General features: G+C 45.1%; 1 protein-coding gene across 2 annotated transcripts in view; it reads right to left on the reverse strand.

The window, feature by feature from the left end:
- Positions 1-1,333: 1,333 nt before the first annotated feature.
- Positions 1,334-25,257, reverse strand: part of ELMOD1 (ELMO domain containing 1) — a 107,621-nt gene continuing 83,697 nt past the window's right edge. For both annotated transcript variants that reach the window (XM_083169996.1, XM_083169997.1), the window contains exons 5-12: positions 22,180-22,277; positions 19,983-20,112; positions 17,746-17,879; positions 14,371-14,439; positions 11,030-11,053; positions 6,003-6,053; positions 4,700-4,833; positions 1,334-2,869 (exon numbers count right to left, since the gene is read on the reverse strand). In XM_083169996.1, coding sequence (XP_083026122.1) covers positions 2,697-2,869; positions 4,700-4,833; positions 6,003-6,053; positions 11,030-11,053; positions 14,371-14,439; positions 17,746-17,879; positions 19,983-20,112; positions 22,180-22,277 — 813 coding nt within the window. In that variant the 3' untranslated portion in view covers positions 1,334-2,696. The remainder of the gene's footprint in view (positions 2,870-4,699; positions 4,834-6,002; positions 6,054-11,029; positions 11,054-14,370; positions 14,440-17,745; positions 17,880-19,982; positions 20,113-22,179; positions 22,278-25,257) is intronic.

Consider the following 25,257-nt stretch of genomic DNA (forward strand, 5'->3'; position numbering starts at 1 on the left):
AATGATCCGTACAAATGTTTGTAAAATATATATTGCTTTACATCAAAGATGAAGAATTTGTTCTCTGATAAAATAGATTATTCATTCAGAAAAGGGTCGAGTAACTATTGCACAAGTAACGTACTGTGATACGTGAGGGCTGAACCAATATCCCCGCAGTTATTCTGTCACAGTGATGATGACGTAGCTAGTTCCCGGGGAATTCCTAAAATCATGCACGTGTTCAGGTTATATATATATATATATATATATATATATCTCTACAGTCTTTAGCTTTGATCAGTCACATGTGAATGCCAGCCCTGTATAGAGCCACCATTCCATTTAGTAAAACAGGATGGTAATCCGGTAAGTTGGGATCCCAACAGTCAGGATGCTGACAGCGACGCCCCAAATACAGAATCCCGACACATCCCATATTAAGCATATTAACCCTACCCCTAACCTACCCCTCCACAGCCTAACCCTGAAGGCCCCCATACACTACCTTTATTTGGGACGATCCCGTTCCCAACGGAACGGGCTGAAAAATCTACCCAAATCAGGAGAGTGTGATGTCCCCTCAGGTCCACTGCGCGGTCCCGTGCACACGCCGGGCCGACTTCCCTTTTAGGAACAGGGGTCACATGCAATCCATCACAAGTTAAAGGACCGCGTGTAATGGATCACCCGCGAGCCGCCCGGGACCTTCCTCGGTTGCAGGGTCACATTCGATCCCTCCCATGCGGTCCTTTAACTTGTAATGGATCGCATGCGATCCCTTGTTCCCCGCCGCCGGGAGGTGAGAGGTCCGATGCATATGGGACTGCGCATTGGACCTGAGGGGACATCACACTGACCCGATTTGAGCCAATATCTCGGCCTGTACCTTCGGGAGCCTTTGAAATCGGCCCATATTGAGGTAGTGTCTAACCCTAAGCCCAGTACATTTTAGTTTTATTTCCGGTTCTCTGTGTGTAAAGCTTTTTTTGTTACATAAGCCAATGTGCACCTAGAAATTCTACAAGGTGCAACATAAACGGGTCTCATTAAAACTATGAGACTATGAAAACTCTGAGCTGGAGTTCCATTCCCTCATTAATGATACACTAGTACCTGCCTCGGCCGGCCAGCCAGAAGACTATGCCCTGGCCTTCAGGATCCTATTTCCTGCTCTTCCTTTCAACGTGAAATGTGATTCCTCGCAGAGAACAAAAGCCATTATTTGCTAGCTTGGTTAATGCCAGGATTATCTCCTGAAAGAAGGATTATATACTGTAGTAACATTCAGTCAGACAGACTGCTGGCAAAGCTCATGTAAAATTAAAATCAACTTTTTCTTTATTTGTATTTATCCCAATTACTAAGGCAGTTTAAAGAAACAATATTGTTCTTTGTGTACCATTCTTCCATCCTACAACATGCACATTGTAATGTGTGGTGAAGCCACAAACATTAGACGTATTTTTAGTAGTAATTGCTGAAATGAGGAGTTGGCTCAGTGGCTAAGACCTCCAAGCTACTGTATATAGGAGGAAATGAATACAAAGAAGTGCACACTGGTGTCCACCTTGCCCAAGAATGGTGCACGGAGGGACTGGGAAGAAGAGTGGTGATAAAAACAAATGATTTCTTTAAAGGGACAACTAGAAGAAGTATATTTGGTTCAAGTTTAGAACACAGGACCCCCGCTTTGGGCGCAGTGGCTCACTCTGCTCCCTTTCGCTAGCCGCAGGTTACTATTGCCAATAGCTGTCCATGTGGGTAGTGTTCTGAGGCAGGTAGTTATGCTAGCCGAGGGGTCCCGTGTTCTCTTCTTGAGAACAGGATGCGTTCAAAGTCAAAAAGTTGACTTTTAGAAGGCCGTCATGAGAAAGTCAACATGGACACCACAATGTTGCCATTGACATATTGTCAACATTGTGAATATAGACAGCCATTAGGGATAGAGTAGGGTTTCCACATGCCAACTGTTGACACTCTGGCAATATCGACATTGTCTATGTGGGAAGTCATCGCTGTTTGCCGTAATCACTTTTGACAATTAGTTTGCCCAATCCGGGGTTAAGGGTACGTAATGCTATAATATTCATTCAAGTCTGAACTTAACAGTGCCCCCTATGACAGTCACATGTAAGTATCTCTTTAATCTCTGAAAATAAACTGATGAGTTTAGTGCTTTAATACTTATGACCTACATATACATATATATATATATATATATATATATATATATATATGACACACCAATAAGCCATGTCTAGACTGGTTCATTGCACTGAGGCAATGTATATACAGTATACATGGCTACTCATTTAAAACATTTCAATTATGTAAACGTAGCATCTGGTCAGTAGAAATATTAGGGATCATAAAATGCGTACAGTACAAGAGTTGGTTTTGCTCCGACACCAACGTGAACTTGACAAATACAACTCTTCAATGCTTAACTACGAGAAAAAAAAAATATCTAAAAAAATAGAAAACTCTTATGTCAGATGAAAATATAACACTGCGTATTCGCAATATGCGCAACCATCGAATGAGGAAATCCCAGTAGCGCGTGAAAGCCCAGGGATTTGTTTTATAATAAAAACAGAGATGAGTACTTTACCAAAAAAGCATGCATACAATCGCTGTGGTCATACAGCACGGCCATCATGATCATGAACACAATAGTGAGGCAGTGATGTGGAATGGTGGAGAATGTGGGTGGACTACACGTTGACCAAGCTTTCCGAAGCTGCAAAGTGGGGACACAGAGCCATGTCCGTCTTCTGGAGCTGCTTCAAGATACGCTTGTGAAACTTGTTGCGTACGCGGTTAAACTCCATTATGTCCACGGGATCCTCTTCGATCCAAAATTTATGAAACTCGTGCATGAGAAAGCCTGGGAAGAAAATTTTTTCTATTATTGTATTTTCCATTATTGCTATTCCAGTACATTATGTATCAAGTGTCCTCTACAAGACATCTGGACAAGCCACCTGTATCTTCTGTATCTTGTCATTGTAACGTATTTATATTTATAATGATCCCCCTCAATGTACAGCGGTGTGGAAAATGTGAGCACACTATAAATAAAGGGTAGCAATAATAATCTATTTTACAGTAAATATTCTTTAAAAGCTTTTCCAATGGGGACTATCTACAGAAGATGTTATATGTCCAGGTAGTAAAAGTCCTCGGCGGTCGTTTCTCCAACATCTGAATCTCAACTGACTGGAGCCTGACAGGGGTGAGAGCGCATTCAAGCTACTTGCGAGCTCTGTGCAAGTTGCCTACTTTATTCTCCCTCTATGGGGGCCGTGGACCCCACAAGGGAAAAATAGTCCATGTACAGTAAGTCAGGATTCCGACTGTCAGGCTCCTGACTGTTAAAATTCCCATGTCGGAGAAAGGACTGTCGAAATCTTGACAGTCGGTCAGTCATCCAGCACACATATGTCTAACCCAATGCAGATTAACAAAAAGCTAAAGTGAAAAGACCAGTGCATTGAGTATCACAAAATAAGCAAAAGTAGAGTGACCAGACAATTGAGGGTCATAAAAGGTGCTAATTTGTGTTGACAGGCCCAACGACAATGACCAACCTATTAAGGAATCACAGCAAAGCCAATAAAATATGACCAGCCAAGTGAGGATTACCAGCTAATGTGCAGTGGCTAGGTTATTGCGGTTCACCATGGAGCTACTTTCGAGTGACTAACCCATTGAAGATCACTACAAGGGTAATGTGAAGTGACCAGCCCTCTGATGATAACTAGGGAGCAAACATGGAGTGACCAGCCCACTGAGGATCATCAGGGAAGTAATGTAGAGTGATCAGCCCTGAGTGACAGCAATCAGATGCTGCAGGATGATGTCATAGGGCAGCACCTGGCTTTATGTCACTTAAGAGGAGAAAGAGTTTTGGTGTCAACCCGTCCAAGAGAGACACCTGGGTGTGGTCTGCAAACCCCCCTACCTTCTGAGTACCAGTGCTAGACAGCACTATAACAAGGAGACCATGAAGATGGTGTATGTAAGTAAAATGTCATTACAATGTTCTGTCCTATATAAACTATACTTTACCTCCCCTGAACCCCTAACCTACCCTTGTGGCCTAACCCCCCCCCCCCCCCCCCGCAGCCTGATGGTAAAAAATATCATGTTGCTCCTCCGGTCCTGCACAGTTTCTCCCCAGGCTTCCATACTGTGACTAGCTCCTCTCAGTACTCTAAGTGGTGGATAGCTCGACCAATCAGCATACTAAGTACCATTCATTGTCTGGCTGCAGGCTGGGAGGCAGGTAGAAAATATTCCTTTCATTGTGTGACCACCACTTGTCCCTGCTCAGAAGCCTCTAGAATTGCGAGGCCCTGGGCAGCTGCCAAGTGTGCCTGTACGTTAAGATGGTCCTAACTATATGGTCCCTATGACCTCATCATAAAGCCATTACATCATCATGAAGCAGCCCGCAGGAGACTGGGGCAACATAATGGAGTCATTTGGGACAGATCAGACAGTCTACAGGCTACATAGCAATGTGTTACTCTGAGCAACCTCACTATGCTCCACAGGAGACCAGGCCCTGGCAAGTGTGTTAGACTGAAACATAAATATTTAATGATGACAACATGTTTGAATGTAGAAGCAGTAAGATAATTACCAATGCATCCCTACATAATAATGTTACATAGTAATCACAGAGATAGGAAAGTGTGTATGGAAGACTTACAGAACGTTTGCTGGAAATGATACAAAGATGGAGCTTCTGGGGCTACGTTGTACAGATGGGTCTTCAGGGCTCCACTGATCAGCAGGTTGTAGGCCAAGTCGGTGATGTTAATGCCAACAATGGCGAAGGAGTAACTGTAAGACCACAAAGGGTTTGTTGGTGAACACGGCAGAGATTACAGAAAGTGTCTGCATTAAGGGTCTGAACTGACTTTTGTTTGCGTCTGGCTGGATGAAGACAAGGTGGGTGGCTGATGTCATGTGAGGTGAGCTGCCTGCCCCCCGTACCCATGGTGAATACCCTGTGCTTTCATGGGGATGCCCATAAAACACTGGCCATTCCCATGCGCGATCCCATCCCCATCCCTCCCCGCTGCGAATGGTCGGGGAGTGTGTAACTTGCAGCGGCCCTTCGCAGTCGGGATTTGCACATGCAAATATGCATGCGGAAACCCTGACCATCGTGGCAGGGGCCAGATTCAGATCACTATAAGTGATCCAGAACCGGCCCCTAACTGTCTATCTGTTTCTACAATTATGCTTCATGCATAAAAGTCCATGTGAGACTGCATTTTTTTTTTAATGAATAATTACAGTGAAGGAAAATCGAGTTTCAAGAATAGCTTTTTCAAAACATTCTGTTTACATAATTCTTCTGCAGGACACACAACAATGAGGGGCTGGTCACAGCTTTTAAGAGGTCATGTGACGGAGGGTGAGGATGTTACACTGTAAAGAATAAACTGAGCTCAGAGGGGTGTTTCAAAGCCCCTCTGTTCAGTACATCACGTGCCTGTGGTTAACATTGTAATCATATGACAGTGTAGACCATGGAGTATTATAAATAGGTATTAGCAGCCTGAAGAAATAAACCAAATGAAAAATAGTGTTCACTGCATCAATATTCTTCTGTTAAAATTTACAAATCTAGTGGTTTTCATGGAATTGCCCCTTTAACGAGTGTTTAAGCAGTGGTTAAAATACTGTTCATAGCTGGAAGGATTCAATTAAGTTTTCACATTTTCCATTATGTGATTTATTCCAGTAGGACCCAATTGCAATTTTGCAAAAATAATGCTTTTTTTTTGGCTCAGTTCCAAACATTAGGATGTGGGTGGAAATCTATAAATGTACAAGGCAGACATTTATACACATTTGTGTAAATAGAAAAACTTATGAAAACAATGTACAATCTACTATGGTTGGGATTTACGTTAATCAATATTAAGTTTGACACTATAGGTAGTTAACCTCCTAAACTTACATACATATTTAGGCATTTTTATTTTTTTTAGTAAACATACCCGATCGCCTTGTCAAACTTTTTCATCTCCCATTCCATTTTGCTGATTTTACTGGAAGAGATAAACAAACCAAAAAAATCTTAGGTGGGATAAATGGTATTATATATATAAATCGCATCTTGGACCCATCAGTTGAGGGGCTTCTGGGGTTTTAACTCCCAGGATGGCCGGTACTATTGTATCAACCTACTATCATGGTAGTTTTGCCCCTTCCACCAAGGACTGGTGGTGACGGCAAACTTGGGCAATACGTTATGTTGCATACCGAATCTCTAGTATTATGGTTTTTTCATGCATTGGTTCAGAATATTACTCCCCCTGTAAATTTAGATATAGAGGAACCCCCAGAATTAGATGAGCAATAAAGTGGTGTGTGCCTGTTGGTGTTTTTTGTTTCTAATGAATTTTTTGAAAATTTGTTTGTGGATTTTACAGCATTTCTTAAAATTCTACTGCAGGTTTAAGGTGCATCTGAACTTCAGGGAACGCTGTAGTACAACAAGTGCCAAAAGTATGATGATGGCACTTGAGTACTACCATACCCAAACACTTTAAGATGGTCAGGTCATGAGATTTGTGGAGTAACATTTAAATATACAGTACTACACAGTACTAAATGTAGAAATGACCCTACACAGCTCGCACCAAGAGTGTGAGACTAGCCCAATGGCTCTCATCACAACGGTCCTGTCCGGATTCTCGGATATGGCAGTTGGGGGATCGGGGCATTGCCCCAATATATCTCAAAAGAATTGGGGGACCTTGAGATGAACCAGTGGTTTCAAAAGCAGGCCCCAAGCTATCACGGTCCTCTAGACCAAAGAGGTGTCAAACTTGGTCCTCAGGACCCCACACAGTACATGTTTTGACTTGGAAAACGTGAACTGTGTGGGGTCCTGAGGACCGAGTTTGAGAACCCTTGCTCTAGATGTATGTCTGATAGGTAAAGGAAGTACTGCAACCAGGTTTTTAAAATAACTCCCCATGTTTATTCATGTTCACATGATAACCATGTGCGGTCATATGTAACGGCGTTCCGGGAAAGACTGATCCCTTGCTCAAAGTGCTCCAACAGTGACCCACTTCTCTTATTTACTGGTGACTAACAAAAGCAGCGTCTCAGGCAGACTAATGGCATATAATTTATACTGCTTTTATTCAATGTACCGAACACGGGCTGTGGGCGGATGGCCTGACATTTGCTATCGTTATAAAAAGCAATTCTATGTCAAATAATGCTTAATAGGCCCATCTTTTTCTAAGCTATTGCTTGACTGAAGTGGTGTAAACAAGGTTAGAGAAGATAAACTTAAAGGGGAACTCCAACAAAATGTAAACTTTACACTTTCAAATGAGAGGCTTCTATTAAGTATATCCGCACACACATTTGCCGATACAGGATGGAACCCGGGATCTAACGGTTAAGAAGATCAAGCGATGTCTGCCTTCTGGTAGAGCAGTGCTCCAATCGGGTCAAGAGCTTATCATGAGTAATTGCAGCTAGGCTACAGAATGCTTGATGATATAGGGTGTTGTGTCCACATACATTTTCTTCCATGTGCTAAAAGTAATGTGTGAGCTCCGTGTTACTAGGCAGTGCCAAAAAAAGACGCACAAGCAGCTTCTGCTGATTCAAGTGATATGCAGCATACCTATATTCTGTTTGTGACTGCCGCTGTACCTGCATACAAAGTGATATGGGATGGTGTTTTACTATAAATTGGCACACAGAGAGACTCTGCACTATTGAGTTGTGCCATGGCATGACTAGAAGAGCTGTTTAATGAGCAAGGAGGCTAGATGTATGTGATTGCAGGGCTCTGCAATTTAGCCGAGCGGCGATTAGGTCTGAATAACCACAATGTTATAGAGCTCAACACTATGGGGACAAGAGCAGTGGCGTAACTACTGTAAGGCAGCCCCAGCAGCCGCTTGGGGGAGCAAGCAGTATCTGATATGCTGCTGCCTGCCGCTGCCCACTGACTGAGCACTGGAGGCAAGTCAGCCGCAGCGCGGGTGTGGCCATGGCAGATATGTCAAATTCCCCCACTGGTTCAATTGACTGTACACAGAGCTGGCTATTGGCTACTGTGTACAGGATGGGCAGGGTGGATGGGCGTGCTAGGGATGCGTCGGAGCCAAGGGAATCAGCAGTGTCTGCTGGTCTCTCTTCCTCTCACCTGCTTCAGCTTCTCCGTTATGCGTGTGATGTCATCATGTCACACGCTGGGGAAACATGCTGGAGAGGAGCCTGGAGGGGGGGGGGGGGCACAAACTTTTTGGCAGGGGGGAGCAAAATGTATAGTTATGCCACTGGACAAGAGGCCCTATGGCTTGGTGGTAAGCTTCTTCATGTTTATTCAAGCATCATGGCAAGGAAGGCAATAGAAGTTCTGTCATTGGCATCTTGGGATGGTAAGAACAGATCTTACTAATTAGACCCCACAATCACATATAACATACAGAGAATTAAAAAAATAATCTAATGTTTTAAAAATATTTATAGATGTGCTGTGATAACTTAGTCTAAAATAATAATTATTATTCAATAATTGCATGTTCTATTTCCATTTAGGCATATGATGAATAATCAACAGGTTCTGATAACAAATCCTGTACCGAAACAACACTGCAGCGTTCCACCACAACAAGCAACACAAAAACAGAACCAACTGTTACAACGCGTTCTGTAAAAAGATGCAACCCTGCTCAGAAATACTGAAAATGAACCCTTCGAGTGCCAACATCTCTGAGAGAGATGTGCAAAATTGTCCCTAAATATGCCGGCGTCGCGCACATTTGTTATATAAATTCAAATCAATAATGTTATGTTAAAAAACTATTAGATTTCCTATATAAGGTGAACGTTACAGGTCATTGTGATGAATGGAAAGGCTTGCTTGCCAATGTTTACACCTATCTTGGCAAATTCACTTGGCAGTCAAAGGGTTAAGGTGTCTCTGACCCCCATACTATATTATACTTGGTGCACGATGGCTGCTTTCACATACAGTATCTGCAGAGGCGTAGCGAGGGCGGTGCCGGCGGAGCACACGCTCTGGGCGCAGGATGATTGCATGGCGCCGGAGCTGTGCTGTGGCACCGCCAGCTCGCTCGCCAGCCAGCTCCCCCGCCCGCCCGCTAGCTTCCCCACTCGCCCACCAGCTAGCTTCCCCACTCCATCCGGTGACAGAGACATGCTCGCTGCTGCTATGTAAAATTCACGGGTCCCGCTGGACCGCTAGCCAATGGGCGCTTGCGGTCCAGCCGCCAATCAACTGATGGCTGCTGGACCGTGAGTGCCTATTGGCTAGCGGTCCAGCGGGAGATATGAATTTTACGTAGCCGCATCTCTCTCCCGGACACAGCGCAGAGAGCCGTGAGCGGGCGGCAGTGTGCACACTGGCAGGGGGGAGGAGAGGGGAGAGGTGCACACTCACAGCTGCAGTGCATCGACTGTCTCTGTCAGCACAGGCAGGGGGGGGGCGCCTGGCTGTAACTATGGTGTACTCCCACCCTCCACCCACCCTGCTGCACTCACCCTCCTCCCACCCTGCTGCACTCACCCTCCTAACCACATAACCCACCCACCCTGCTGCACCCACAAACTCACCCTACTGCAGCCACCCACCCACCCTGCTGCATCCTACTGCAGCCACCCACCCACCCTGCTGCATCCTACTGCAATCACCCACCCACCCTGCTGCATCCTACTGCACTCACCCACCCACCCTGCTGCATCCTACTGCACCCGCCCACCCTGCTGCACCCTACTGCCCCCTTGGCATCGAGCATGAAGCTCCTTGGCATCGAGCATGAAGCCCCTGGCATTAAGGTAAGTGGCACTTATGTGTCAAATGTGTAATCGGCATTATGGTGTGTTGTATGTAATGGGCATTGCGGAGTGTTATATAGTATGTCATGGGCATTACGGTGTGTTATATAGTATGTCATGGGCATTACGATGTGTTATATAGTATGTCATGGGCATTGCGGAGTGTTTTATAGTATGTCATGGGCATTGCGGAGTATTATATAGTATGTCATGGGCATTGCGGAGTGTTTTATAGTATGTCATGGGCATTATGGTGTGTTATATAGTATGTCATGGGCATTAAGGTGTGTTATATAGTATGTAATGGGCATTACAGTGTGTTATATAGTATGTTATGGGGATTACGGTGTTATATAGTATGTCATGGGCATTGCGGTGTGTTATATAGTATGTCATGGGCATTGCGGAGTGTTATATAGTATGTTATGGGGATTACGGTGTTATATAGTATGTCATGGACATTGCGGAATGTTATATAGTATGTCATGGGCATTGCGGAGTGTTATATAGTATGTCATGGACATTGCGGAATGTTATATAGTATGCAATAGGCATCATGTGTGGGCTTATGTGTAATTGGAATTACAGAGTTCACTAAAATGTGCAATGGGCATTACGGTGTGTGGTATAATGTTGGTCCCTGCCCACTTTTCACTGTGCAGGAGCCTCACCTACTACAAATTGGGGGGGGAGGGGCGCGAAACATGCCTTTGCTCCGGGCGCCGTGGTACCTAGCTACACCACTGAGTATCTGTCTGGGTAATGTATAGTCTCTAAATGCCTTCCTGTGATTGTTCACATAATGAGACTCATTCAGGTGTGTTAGTAAGTGCGCTATCATGTTCAAAGTTCCGATGCTCGATACTTTGCGCACATGCAGGTGCCGTTCCGTGCATGCACGATGGGTCCTGCAACATCGGAATCAGGACAGCAGCAGACTGACAGTTATTGAGAGAATGCTGCCGTCCAATGGGCGGGGAGGGATAGCAATGGCCTCTGTATGTGAAAGGCTTGGCACCGCCTTTGAGGGGGTGGGAAGAGGTCTAGGATCATAGTCATGTGACAGCGATTTCTTGGTCTTTGTGACCAGTGATAGCAACTCCAACCATATGTGAATGAACCTCAATGTTACTGGCTTAATAAGAAAGCATCTTTAGATACAAAAAAAAAGGATACTTGTGAAGAGAGATACCTGAAATCCTCCTTACTGACGTCCCTTTAATCGCAGAACATAAAAGAGAAACAAAATAAAAATGAAAATAATTTGTAAAGCAAATAAGCGCTACAGAAAGATATTCTATGTACAGTAAGCACAGCTACTAAAGGCCAACATAAAAGGATAGCTTGTAAGAGGATAGAAAAATGATACTGCTACAGATGGAGCCTTCTTCAGCTAGCCTTCTCTGCTGAGCCGTGGCTTATTATCATCTATTGTTCTCAGCCGCAATACAATACATAGAACAATACAGCAGAGGATTAAGTCCGACAGCTCTGGCTCACTTATTCCTATTGAAGGGCTAGATGAGGATGGCTCTATCTGTATTTACACTGCTACATATACTGTTATATACACTGCTACATATACTGCTATACAGGGCAGCCGAGAGGAATGTCGGGCCCCGGTAAAATTGTGGGGGCGTGGCCTAAGTGTGGGAGGTGTGGCCACCTCCCGCACTTAGGTCACACCCCCAAAATGTTTAGAGGAGGGTGAAAGAAACCTCTAAAAATGCTAAACTTGGCAGCACACACCTATAGCATGTGCTGTGCTGACAGTAGGCTCAGTATGACCTCTCACGCTGTCAGTGAGACACTCATGCTGAGCCTGCTATCAGCACAGCACATGCTGTAGAAGTGTGTGCTACTGTTGCTACCTGAGAGGGACGGAGGGGGAAGGGAGGGGTCGGACCAGGGCCCTTGCAGGGCCCCTCCAGCAAGCCTGGGCCCGGGTAATTAGTACCTGCTCCCCCCCCCTCTCGGCTGCCCTGCTGCTATATACACTGCTACTGTACATATACTGCTATATACGGTACTCTTTACCTAGCACGGCGCCCACGATGTTCATTGCGGTCATCGGGGGCAAAAAATCGCGGCCATCGCATGCACTAAAAAAAACGGGTGCGACGCGATGCCCGCGATTTCCCATAGGGATCAATGTTAAATGTGTGATTGGACGCGATTTTACTGCCTCAATGCCCGCGATTTTTCCATAGGAAACAATGTTAAATGGGCCACAGAGCCCTAATAGTCTCCCTGAAGTCTGAAATGGCCCCCACAATTGTTAACGCCACCCCACGATCAACGTGAACCCGAAGCGTGGCGAGCGCAGCGAGCCCGCGAGGGGCGGTGGTACGCGTCCTCCGACCTTTTCATACCCCCACTATCCACGTCGGCGTGGAGTTGAGAATAGAATAGTGTGGCGAGCGCAGCGAGCCACCGAGCCCGAAGCGTGGCGAGCGCAGCGCGCCCCGCGAGGGGACGCGGATACCTGTGAAGACCGCGAAGGGACGCGTTTACCTGTGAAGGTATCCGCGTCCGATCGCCACGCTTCGGGCTCGGTGGCTCGCTACGCTCGCCACACTATTCTATTCTCAACTCCACGCCGACGTGGATAGTGGGGGTATGAAAAGGTCGGAGGACGCGTACCGCCGCCCCTCGTGGGCTCGCTGCGTTCGCTACGCTTCGGGTTCACGTTGATCGTGGGGTGGCGTTAACAATTGTGGGGGCCATTTCAGACTTCAGGGGCACTATTAGGGCTCTGTGGCCCATTTAACATTGTTTCCTATAGAAAAATCGCGGGCATTGAGGCATTGAACAGTAAAATCGCGTCCAATCACACTTAACATTGATCCCTATGGGAAATCGCGGGCATCGCGGCCATCGCGTCGCACCCGTTTTTTAGTGCATTTGATGGCCGCGATGGACGCCGTGCTAGGTAAAGAGTACCCTATATACACTGCTACTGTACATATACTGCTACTGTACATATACTGCTATACACACTGCTGCTGTACATATACTGCTATATACAATGCTACTGTACATATACTGCTATACACACTGCTACTGTACATATACTGCTATACACACTGCTACTGTACATATACTGCTATATACACTGCTACTGTACATACACTGCTATATACACTGCTACTGTACATACACTGCTATATACACTGCTACTGTACATACACTGCAATATACACTGCTACTGTACATACACTGCAATATACACTGCTACTGTACATACACTGCTATACACACTGCTACTGTACATATAATGCTATACACACTGCTACTGTACATACTGCTATATACACTGCTACTGTACATATACTGCTATATACACACTGCTACTGTACATATACTGCTATATACACACTGCTACTGTACATACACTGCTACTGTACATATACTGCTATACACACTGCTACTGTACATACTGCTATATACACTGCTACTGTACATACTGCTATATACACTGCTACTGTACATATACTGCTATATACACTGCTACTGTACATATACTGCTATATACACTGCTACTGTACATATACTGCTATATACACTGCTACTGTACATACACTGCTATATACACTGCTACTGTACATATACTGCTATATAATGTTTCCATTCAATAGACCACATAATGGGCCCGATTCAGACGTATACTCGCAGCCTAGTGAACACGTCAACGCCACCCGGCAGAATGTCTGCCCCCGCCACCTGTGTCCCCTCACTAGCATGCGCAAGAACACACCCCCTCGTGCAGCCAAAGGGAAGAGAAACTATTCGACGGTTGCCGACCATCAAATGATTTCTCTCCCCTTTGGCAACAAAAGTCTGAACTGACTTTTGTTACCGTTGGAGATGGCCGAAGAGGGGGCGGGCCCTGATGCCATGTGAAGTCAGCCGCCTGCCCCACACAGGCATCAGCCCACTTGCATTCCCTGGGGAATGCCTGTCATTTTTATGGGGACACCCATAAAATGCTAGGCGTTCTCCTGCTGTTATTTAACCCCAAAACAACACAGCTCATATGGGGCCCTGAACAGTAGATGGGGCCCTTTTTGTAGCCACCATGAGAGGTCATCGCTGAGCTGCCCTGTTCCTAGTTAACGCATAGGCCCCGTTGACATAACATCAGGTGAGGCCGCAACATTGTAACTGCTGCATAACAGTATTACATACCGGTACCTCCCAACTTCTGTGTTGGGGAAATAGGGACACTCGCGCGGCGAAGCACAAAAAGGGGCGGGGCATATGCAAATGAGGGTGCAGCTTATGCTAATTAGCCGCAACCTCATTTTCATACTAGAATAGACGCTGTGCGCATGCGATAGATTGGGGGGTCTCCCAACTGCCACCCCCCGCAGCGGGACAATGCCTGCCGCGGGTGGGACAGCGTGACAGGACCCGAAAATCGGGACTGTCCCGCTGTAATCGTGACAGTTGGGAAGTATGGTATTAGCTATAGAAATAAATGTACAGAACCCACTGTATAGCAATGACATAATACAATCTCTACATCATTACCTGCACTTCGGCTGAAGGGAATCGGACAATATTTGAAGAGCTGAATTCGTGTCTTTCTCTGCAAAGTATCTAAACAGAACAGTGGACACACATTTAAAATCAAGCCACAGTGTTTGTTAAGTGTATCTCTCTCTCTCTCTCTCTCTCTCTCTCTCTATATATCAACAATACAATATCACTAGATATTTGCGCCAAGTTAGGGTGGTCGCTACTAACACTCGATCCCCTACTAGAGGGATCCACAATCAAATACACAACCCAATAGTGTTATACAGCGCCCATGTGCAATTAACCAATACAATGATTTCAGTCTTTCCACTAGTTGTAAAATATTGTCAACCAAGACTTCTTTCAGATATAAAACATTTATTATAAAACATATAAAAATTAGAATTAAATACTCTTGGAAACGAAGTGTTCTCTTGGTGCTAGGATCACACCAGATACCCGTGGTGAAGTACCACCAATGACCACTAGAGGCCACTCGACAGACCAAATGACTCCTTTGTGTGCTAACAGATGTCTTAACAGAAAGAGAAAGCAATGTTTGCAGGGGCGCTGATCTGTTTCAAACTTGCTGGATATGGAGAGAGAGGAGAGGTTTTATTTGTATGCTTATATAATGTATATATGTTTTCTGGGTATACTTTATTTATGTATTTTTGATGGGACAATGTCTGAGAATTTAGGTATAGCTGGAATCGTTCTTTGGTAAGAAGATCCTCAAAGTGTAAGTCCAACATTTGATAGCACCAGATGCTCCCTCTATGAGGTTTGAAACCAGTGGGACCAGTGGCAGCACCAGAGGTGGGGCTGCAAGGCAAACAAGAATTTGTATAAGGGAACCACACCAACTGTCACCCTGCATGCTGACAAATGTTTCACTGCCAGCTGGTGGGCCACTCCTGTTTGAATTTTGGACTGTGCTGCAGCCCCACCTCTGGTTCCACCATGGAAGAGAAAGAGGGGGGGACTGGACTGCACACCATATTTTTAAACATAATGAGAGGTGCTACCAAGTTAAGGCTTCTAGTAGCATACAGGAAAAAAGAACAATACTGATGCACACTCTAGGGGCTAAGAACACTGATAGTAAAAATAATTTTGATAACTCTTACAATTAACATGGAGTATAATTGAAGTTCTTAGCACACATTTGCGCAAATATGTGGGCCCATCCACCGCGTCCAGGTGAACATTAGATGGGTCCCTAACATTTCTAATACTAACACATTATATAAATCCACCATGGAAGAGGACCTGGTTGCAAGTACAGTAGTTGTAGGTGGAAAAGTCTAATCAATATGGCAGCTATGGAAAGTCCAGGCAAGTATATAATTTTCAGTGGCGGCTCTTACCGTTTTCGAAGAAGGGGGCTGCTACAATGCGGGCTGCACCCTCCGCTGCCGTCCCCAGCGTGTTCCTCGTCCGCGCACGCTCCCCGGACCCCTGCACAGGGCCGGCACATGCGCAGTAACTTCATACATACTGCACATGTGCTGGCCCAAGCCTCCATGGGCTGCCTTTGCAGCAGCCCCCGGAGGCTTGATCGGGTTCCCGGGTGCGCAGTATTGTCCGCGTTACTGCACATGAGCAGAGCCCGTTTTTGGGGCTGCCCTGCAGGGGAGGCATCCCGCAGGAAGAACACCTCCAAATGTCACTGCCATGAGTGACTGTCAGGTTGGACATCCAATAGGGAGTCACAGCCAGTCACAGTGAAGCCAGTGCTGTCTCACAGACTGTATCTGGCTTCACTTAAGGCAGAGACAGTGGCGGATTTTACCTGGGGGGGCTGCAGCCCTGCAGCCCATAGGTAAAAACTACCACTGATCATTTTAAATAAATCTGCCTTCTCCAAAACTCTCTGGGAGCATTACAGAAGGCACTTTGGCCATTGCAGAAAATTCTCTACCTAAATGTTAGAGTTTTCATGGTAAAAATAGTGAAAATGCCTCTTTTTTCACTAACTGCTTCATCGCTGCTATCCTATTGTTCACATTCCATAATTCTGCACAGAGTTTATGGAGAATTTCTCTTAACCTGCTCTGAGCAGGTAAAAAGTTGGGGAGAATCCATTTTTAGGGTAAAAATGGCAGGACTTGATCCAGAACCCCTTGTCCAGAAGAACCCATTAATAACTAATTAGGCACTTTTTTATTGTTTTTAATTAGCCAATAATGAGATGTCAGTTTTGGGGTGAAAAGTGCAAAGTGATGTAAATAGGGGTACAAGGTACGGGACAGGTTTAGTGGGCTGCTTTATGAGTGGGACAAGTGTTTTTATTCTTGCAGTTTATTCTAGTATGCCCTACTTCTATACTGTTGTCATTTGTTATTTTGTCGTATTTGTGGGTACATGCTGATCTCCCCATTTTCACCTGCACTTTTCACTGTTTCAAACATGCAGGTCACCCTATTTCACTATTTTGAAATAGGATAGTTTAAAAAACAGGGGCTCACAGGCGATAATTGGCTTTTTTTGGGGGGGGCGATATGTGCAATAACTTTACCTATGATCGCATATAGGATGCTGGGTACACTCCAGGACGATTAGGGCTCTAATCCCCCGATTTAGAGGCATCGTGCGACTGATTGTATGTAAAAAGAACAGAATCGTACCTGTTTTCAGTACGATTCCGATCCGATGCGAGCACCCGCTGGTTGTCTGTCGGTTTGGAGATTTGACCTGCTGCAGTAAAGATTCGCCATCTACATTGGATTGCGTACCCCTCATGTGCAGATCGTGTACAGGTTGAGTATCCCTTATCCGAAATGCTCGGGACCATGAGAATTTTGGATAAGGGATATTTACGGTTTTTGGAATACTTTTGTTTTTTAATACGAACCTGGTCCTCTGGTGGTGCCCCAAGTGTCCCCCGGCATCAACCGAGGCCTTCAGGATCCTTTTCAGCGGTCCCAGGAGTGCATTGTGTGAGGTCACCAGTGCGCCGACACACTCACGCAATGCAATCCTGGGACCGCTAAGGACGCTGAAGAAGTTCCTAAAGGGCACCGTGGACATCGGGGGACTTGGTAAGTATGAAAAAAGGGGCAGAAAAAAAAACAAAGAACAACAAAAAAAAAATACTAAAGAAAAACATGGTTTTTGGAATATTTAGGATAACGGATCTACGGATACGGGAGACTCGACCTGTACTCCAATCCATCGTGAGACCTTTCAAAGGAAATCGTTTCACAATCGTCGCACGATCATGGTCGTCCTGGTGTGTACCCTACATATGAGTGAAAAACTATAATTTGTGATATAAGTTATGTTACTTGTGCACCTAAATAAATAACAGTCGGAGGTCTCTTAACTTGTCCCGAATATATAGGATTCATTTCACTGCCATTTCACAGTGTTATATATACTTACGCCAAATTGTATAGTCCCAGGAGACCCATTCCTCTAAAATCTGTTTTTGGGTCATCGCCTTGGAAACCAATTTCACACCACTGCTTAGAGACCCGTGCTTCCAATGGTACACTAGGTTTCAGCATCTTCCACAGCTGTAAATTAGAAATGAATCTGATCACAGGATGTTTATGCTTCTTATCTAGAACATACTGTACACAGTATACAAAACCATCAATTATAATAAGAACTTCCATGCATCAAAAAGAATGGCAAGTAAAAAAAGACAGATACAGATCTAAATAGTCACAATAACAAACATAAATAAACAATAATAAATGACTAACTGAAAAAGTGAAACATTATACATGTACTGGTTAAGGGCCAGATTTACTAAGCCTGAAAAGTGATAAAATGGAGAGTGATAAACCACCAGCCAATCAGATCCTAATTGACATGTCACAGGCTGTTTGAAAAATGACAGTTATGAGCCGATTGGTTGGTGATTTATCACTTTGTTAAGGCTTAGTACATCTCACTCTTAACTGCCCTGGAAACAAAAATAAAAACAAAAGTATCTGCACTAAAAGTGCGTTTTTAATAATATGTACATTGGCACAACATGTGTCATGCAACTTGCTGTCCAATACGCTCCTGGGGCAGAATGGACGGTGTAATAGTTAGCATTACTGCCTCACAGCGCTGAGGTCATGGGTTTGGTTCCCAATCTTGTGCGGAATTTGTATATTCTCCCTGTGCTTGCGTGGGTTTCCTCCAGGTGCTCCGATTCCCTCCCACAATCATAAAATATACTGGTGTGTGTGCGCGTGTACGTGTGGTAGGGAATATAGATTGTAAGCTCCACTGGGGCAGGGACTGATGTGAATGTTCAACTACTCTGTAAAGCGCTGCGGAATATGTGTGCGCTATATAAGAAACTGTTAATAAATAAATATGATCTTGTGTATTTGTAATATTGTTTGACTACTTTTCTGCTCCTTATAACACTTATGCAGACCAAAATAGAGGATCTTTGAGAATATTCACGGACAAAGCTGGAGAGGAAAGTCCATAGATGTTGTTAGCTAGGCACCAGTATTAACCTTTTCAGTGCCAGCATCTCTGTAAACGATGTTCAAAATCTGCTAAAAATACCAGCGTCACTCACATTTTTTATATAAATTCAAATAAAAAAATGTGTAAAAAAAAAGATTATGGGTGAAATTTAATAGGATGAGAGATTCAGAAAGTGAGAGATTTGGTAAGAAATCTCCAGTTTTTTAAAAGCAACAATCATTTACACTTCAAAATCAAACTGTAAATGATCGCCAAAAATAACTGGAGATACCAAGGGCCAGATACACTAAGCTTCAAAAGTGATAAAATGGAGAGTGATAAACAGCCAGCCAATCAGCTCCTACCTGCCATGTCGCAAGCTGGGTTTGAATAATGGCGGGTAGGAGCTGATTGGTTGGATGTTTATCACTCTCCATTTTATCACTTTTGAAGCTTAGTGCATCTGGCCCCAAATCTCTTACTTTCTGAATCTCATCCTATTAAATTTCGCCCCCATATTTCCTATATAAGGTAAACATTACAGGTCATTATGATGAATACCAATGGTTTGCTGGCAATTTTCACACCTATTTTGACAAATTCACTTGGCACTCAAAGGGTTAATAAGGAAATTGTGGAAGTACTACAAAAAATAGTAAAATAATCTGGCGAGCAAGCAGGACCGAATTAGAGGCGGAGCTTCCGAGTACCTGACACACCCACAACCTGTTATAGGTGCATCCGATTCCCAAATCATCATGCTGCCGTCAGTGTGACTACTAACATGGCAAATACGTTTGTTATTACTAATAATATAAAACAGAAGTTGCTATTGTGCCAAATACAGCAAGGACTTCTTTTTGCTGGTCTAGACATCTATCCACTGATGCTCCTACATGATCATAGTTCCCCTAATTGTTCCTCCCACATTGCAATTATGGTCATATCCCTCTCTTGTGACACTATGAGACCCTGGGTGACAATTGTGGTCAGGCCACATTCTCCAAATAGGAATGACTATGAAATTGTTCAAGGCTACCAACTACATCGTAGTCATCATTGCCATTAGATTCTGCCTACATAGGGCCACATTCCATGGCAGATCATTACAACCAACCACTTTACTCAAAACTAATCAAGTTAAAAAAAAAAAAAAAAAAACGCATGATAACAATGGTCTGTAAAAATCTACCCCTCCATACCTTGATCAGCATCTCTTCATGTTGAGGGTTATCGGAGTCATAAGCCTCCCGACGCAGTTTCTCCACCTCTAGGGTCAGATTCCTGTACCCAACTATCTGCAGAAGGCAAGCTTGGAGGGACACTGCCAACCTACGGAAATAAAAACATGGCGGATAGAGAACCTCATGGGCATTACACCTTGTGCTTAATAGAATGATGGAGTGTACACTGGCTGTATGTACACTGTATATCAGTGGTTCTCAACCTCGGTCATCAGGACCCCCCCCCCAACAGGTCAAGTTTTCCAGGTCTCCACACAGACACACACAGTGGATCTTTTAAAATGTGTCAGTGAATAATGAGTGCACCTGTGGGGTGACCTGGAAAACGTGAACTGTTGGGGGTCCTGAGGACCGAGGTGGAGAACCACTGCTGTATGGGCCTTATTCTAGTTCACTCTCATAGGCAAATTCCTTCTTAGCTGGACAAAACCATGTGCACTGCAGGTGGGGCAGATGTAACATGTGCAGAGAGAATTAGATTTGGGTGGGGTTTTTCTTCGCAGTGTAAAAATAAAGCAGTCAGTATTTACCCTGCACAGAAATAAAATAACTCACCCAAATCTAATTCTCTTTGTACCCGTTACATCTGCCCCCCTGCAGTGCTCATGGTTTTGTCCAGCTAAGAAGGAATTTGCCTCTAAGAGTGAACTAGAATAAGGCCCTATATGTTAGTCTGATACATGCGTTAGTTTATGCAATATACCCTGTCATTAGCATATAACTTTCTCAGTCAATCAGCTGTTTCTGTTATCTAAGCCAGGCATGTCCAAACTGTGGCCCTCTAGTTGTTGTGAAACTACAAATCCCAGCATGGCTTGCCATAGTTTTAGCATTCCCTAATAGCAAAACTGTGGCAAGGCATGATGGGACTGATCTAAGCTCTCTAGTGCAGTGGTCTCCAACCTGTAGCTCGCGAGCTACTAGTAGCTCACAGTCATAGTTTGGGTAGCTCGCCTAGCTGCAGTACTGCTGTCAACTGGGATTAAGTGCCTGAGATCCGGGAGCCACCACAAGGAAGGAAAAGAGAACCCGGAAGCCACTGGCAGCTGCAGAGGGATCCAGTTTCATTGTCCCATAGCAGACTGGAGGCTGCTCCGAAGACCCACGAAGACGCACATCACCGGTAGCCACTGGTGGGAGACAGGAGAATAGGTCACACTCCCACAGAGATACTGTAAGTGGGAAGGTAGTTGGGAGTCACGGAGAGATGGAGAGGGGATTGTTGGGAGTTGGCCAGACAGGTATGGGGACCATATGAGAAATTTCTCTAAAAACATTTTTAGCTGCTCTTCAAGCGGTTTCATTTTTCTCGAGTAGCTCATACCCCAAATAAGGTTGGCAACCACCGCTCTAGTGCATTTGTTTGGGTGTCTCTTCTCTGTCACCAGGTCATGCCACAACCCAAGGTGGAGACTGCTCTGTAGCGGTCTTATCTGGTGAGCACTGTCAGTGTGTCTGGGTGACCTGTCAGTGTGTCTGGGTGACCTGTCAGTGTGTCTGGGTGACCTCCAGGAGGGTCAGTGCGTCTTTGTCTAGTCTGTTTGCCTCTTGCAGTCTGGAGGGCAGTGTTTTGGTTGGGGGGGGGGGGGGTTATGAATGCCCCACAACACCTCATTCACCCCTGTCTGCCGCTCTCATTCATCTCTGCACCTCACTCTCTCTTTCTTTCCATCCCTGTCTCACCCTCTCATTGTTTCATCTCTTACTCATTCCTCATCATTCATCTATATCCAGCACCAACACCTCTATCCCTTTTATCTCTTTCTATTCCAACCCATCCTAACCAGTGAGTAAGGGTTAATGGTTAAGGGCAATCGCCTGTGGGATAGCAGGCAGCCAGTGAGAGCTGTAAGAGAAGGGAGGGAGTAGGGTAGCCCCCCCCCCCCAGTCTGCTCTAGGCAGGCAATAGCATTATACAGAAGATATAACAGTACAAAGTGGGCCACATGTGATAAAGTACCAGCCAATCAGCTCCCAAGTGTCATTTTTCAAACACAGACGTAACATGACAGATAGGAGCTGACTGGCTGGTACTTATCACCAGCCAGTTACGTATCACTTTCCACTTTCTCACTTTTTAATGCATAATACATTTGGCCCTACATTTTATTTGCATATATAACAATGTCATGGAGTATACAGAAAGGCTTCTTACTGCGGATTGGTGTCCAGATTCACTTTCTTCAGCGTCAGGATGTCTTCTACGGTTTTTTCAATGGCATCGGGATGTACACCCACTGCACTCTGCAGGAGCTACAACAGAGAACAAGGACATGGGGCCATTCGTGAACAGGCTGACTAGTGGATGACCCATCTCCAAACCTACTTGGTTCACAGTAGAAGGGTGGAATGTAACAGGGTCAGAGTTTTTGTGCGTATGAGGCGCGTTTGTTCTGAAACTCACAGTGTGTGACAGCCTGCGGACTTGAAAGGCGCGAACATATCTGAAATGCGAGTTTTCTCCTTTTGTTACGGCAACTGGTAATAGGAATTTCATTACAAGGTGCAAGTTCGGCAGAAGCCTGCACCGATCAGCGAGATTCACGCAGGCTATTGTGTGTTAAGGTTAACCCTTTCAGTGCCAACATCTCTGAGAGAGATGCGCAAAATTTTGACAAAAATCACTTGGCACTCAAAGGGTTCATGAAATGTTATTATGGTTATGTAGCCAGTCCTGGTTGTACAAATATAGGGACAGAAAAAATGTTTGGGGTGTAATAGCAGGGGTACACATGTGATGGGGGCCCCCTGGCAAAGTATTCACACCTCACACTAGTCAGGCTAGAGATTCCTTGGGGGGTGGGGACTCCCCCATATAAAGAGGTTCCCCGCTCTAAGCAGCCCTAGGCCTGGGGAGATAAGTGCTGGTGAGTGCAAGGTCCATTATGTAAAAGATAAAAAATATTATTGTCCTTTACTGGGGTGTCTGCAGGTCCTATCAAGCCTCCCCTGCTTGCTGGTACTATGGGAACCACAAGTACCAGCAAGTCTGGGCATTAAGGGCCATATGGCACATGCAGTCCTTCTGTAAGAGAAATATTTAAAAAACACAATACACCAGTGGCGGCTTGTACCTTTTGGAAGGAGTGGGGCTGCCGCTGGCCGCAATGCAGGCACCCACCCCCACCCCCCGCCGCTCCTCTCGGTCCCCGCCTCAGGCGCTGCATTCCCGGTGCCTGTACTATGATGACAGGTGCCGGGATTGGCGCATTTGCAGTACAAACCTCTGTGCTGCGCATGCGTCCACATTCTATGAGCTGTTTCGGCAACAGCCCATAGAAGTAGAATCATGGTCCCGGCGGCTGTATAATACAGATGTCAGGTACCGGGACCGGCACATGCGCAATACCAATGGAGGTACTGCGCATGGGCAATCCCTAGGTTTTAAGGGCTTACATTCGGCAGCCCATGGAGAGGCATTCCGCAGGGAGGGAACACCTCTCATTGGGACTGCCTTGGTGACTGGCAGGTCGGACTTCCAGTAGAAAGTCACTACCAGTCACAGTGAAGCCCGTGCAGTCTCACTGACTGCATCTGGCTTCACTACAGTGGCGGATTTTACCCTCGGGGGCTGCAGCACTGCAGCCCATAGGTAAAACCACCACTGCAATACACACATTTAATAAAATAAATAAATAACTAGATTCTGATTCAGAGACCGGTAAGCGACCCTACACACAGCTGCTTGCCAAGAATGACATTTCCCACTGGGGTAATGCACTGATTGGCTGAGGGAGGACTGGCTCTTAGCCAATCAGCATTATAAATTTGCATACACACTAGACCATTATCGTTAAGGATGTGCACACTAACGTTATCTTTAATGACATATTCGTGAGCATAGACTAGGGGATAAGCACCATATCATTAACAATGTATGCTCCCGTGGGTCTTTAACAATCCCCATTGTCGTCTCTACAGGAAGTAAAATCCTATTGTCAATGATATCATACTCCTGGATGTTGCCACTCAATGATATTGTTTGTTAAATTGTTCAGTGTGTATGCACTATATTGTTTGTCAGCATAACTGCTGAACAAACTGCAGCTGAGGATGATGTAGGGTACACACCAGGATGAGCATGACCGCGCGATGATCAGGAAACGATTTCCTTTGAAATCACACGATGGTCTCACGGTGGACTGAAGTACATGATCGGTACCCAATCGCATGTAGATGGCGAATCTTTACTGCGGTCGGTAAAATCTCTAATCCGACAGACGACCGGCGGTGGCGTCCATTGGATCGGAATCATACAGAAAACAGGTATGACTCTGCTCTTTGTACATACAATCAGTCGCACGCCGCGTCAAAGTCAGGGGATTGGAGCCAATATCATCCTGCTGTGTAACCAGCATAACTCACTACCTTAAATTAGATTATTTTTTCCCCAAGGCTTATAACTTGCTGTCTTTAACTGCATATCCTTCAAGCATGGATGGGGTAAGGCTTCTCTGCAAAACTTCAATCTACTTTCTCCCCCACCCCACACTGCCAAAAATACCACCAAGTGTGTGGATGGCGTCTTAGAAGTTCCACAGCCTCCAGTGCCACCTGCATTAAGTACAACAAGGATGTCTTCCTCACAGAGATCCTTCATTTCATAAAAGGCAGACTTAGTGGCCTTTCAGTTGAATTTTTTGAATGGAAAATATCTAGACGTGTTTGTGTGATGCAAGCAGAGGTAATGTAATGTGAGCTTGCTGCCAGTTTGCATGTTCTCTGAGTCTATTAAATGTGAATAGATCCTTGCACGTTTCTTGGGGAAAACTCAGACTCTGACCCAATTACATTCCGCCCAAAATCTTCAGAGCTTATAGCATATTGAGGGTCATTCAGACGGGTATGGATTGTATGGTTGACCTAAAGATGGTTGACAGTCATTAGGTCGACACCACTAGGTCGACATACTGCCAGGTTGACAAGGGGTCTAGGTCGACATGGCACAAGGTCGTTAGGTCGACACTAGCAGTATGGTCTAGGTCGACAGTCAAAAGGTCGACATGGGGTTTTTCAGTTTTTGACCCAAATGTCGACACAGTAAACATGGACACAGTTTTAAGTGCACCGCGTGACCTCCCATGGCTCGCTGCGCTTGGCACACTATTTTATTCTCCCACCACGCCCTAGTGGATGGTAGGATATGAAATACAGCATGTCAGCAAAAAAACCCAGTGAAAAAGCCAATGTCGACTTAGACCATGTCGACCTAATGCTTGTGTCGACCTAAGGA

The sequence above is a fragment of the Crinia signifera genome, chromosome 2 (assembly GCF_055691185.1).
Source record: "Crinia signifera chromosome 2, ASM5569118v1, whole genome shotgun sequence".
NCBI lineage: Eukaryota > Metazoa > Chordata > Amphibia > Anura > Myobatrachidae > Crinia > Crinia signifera.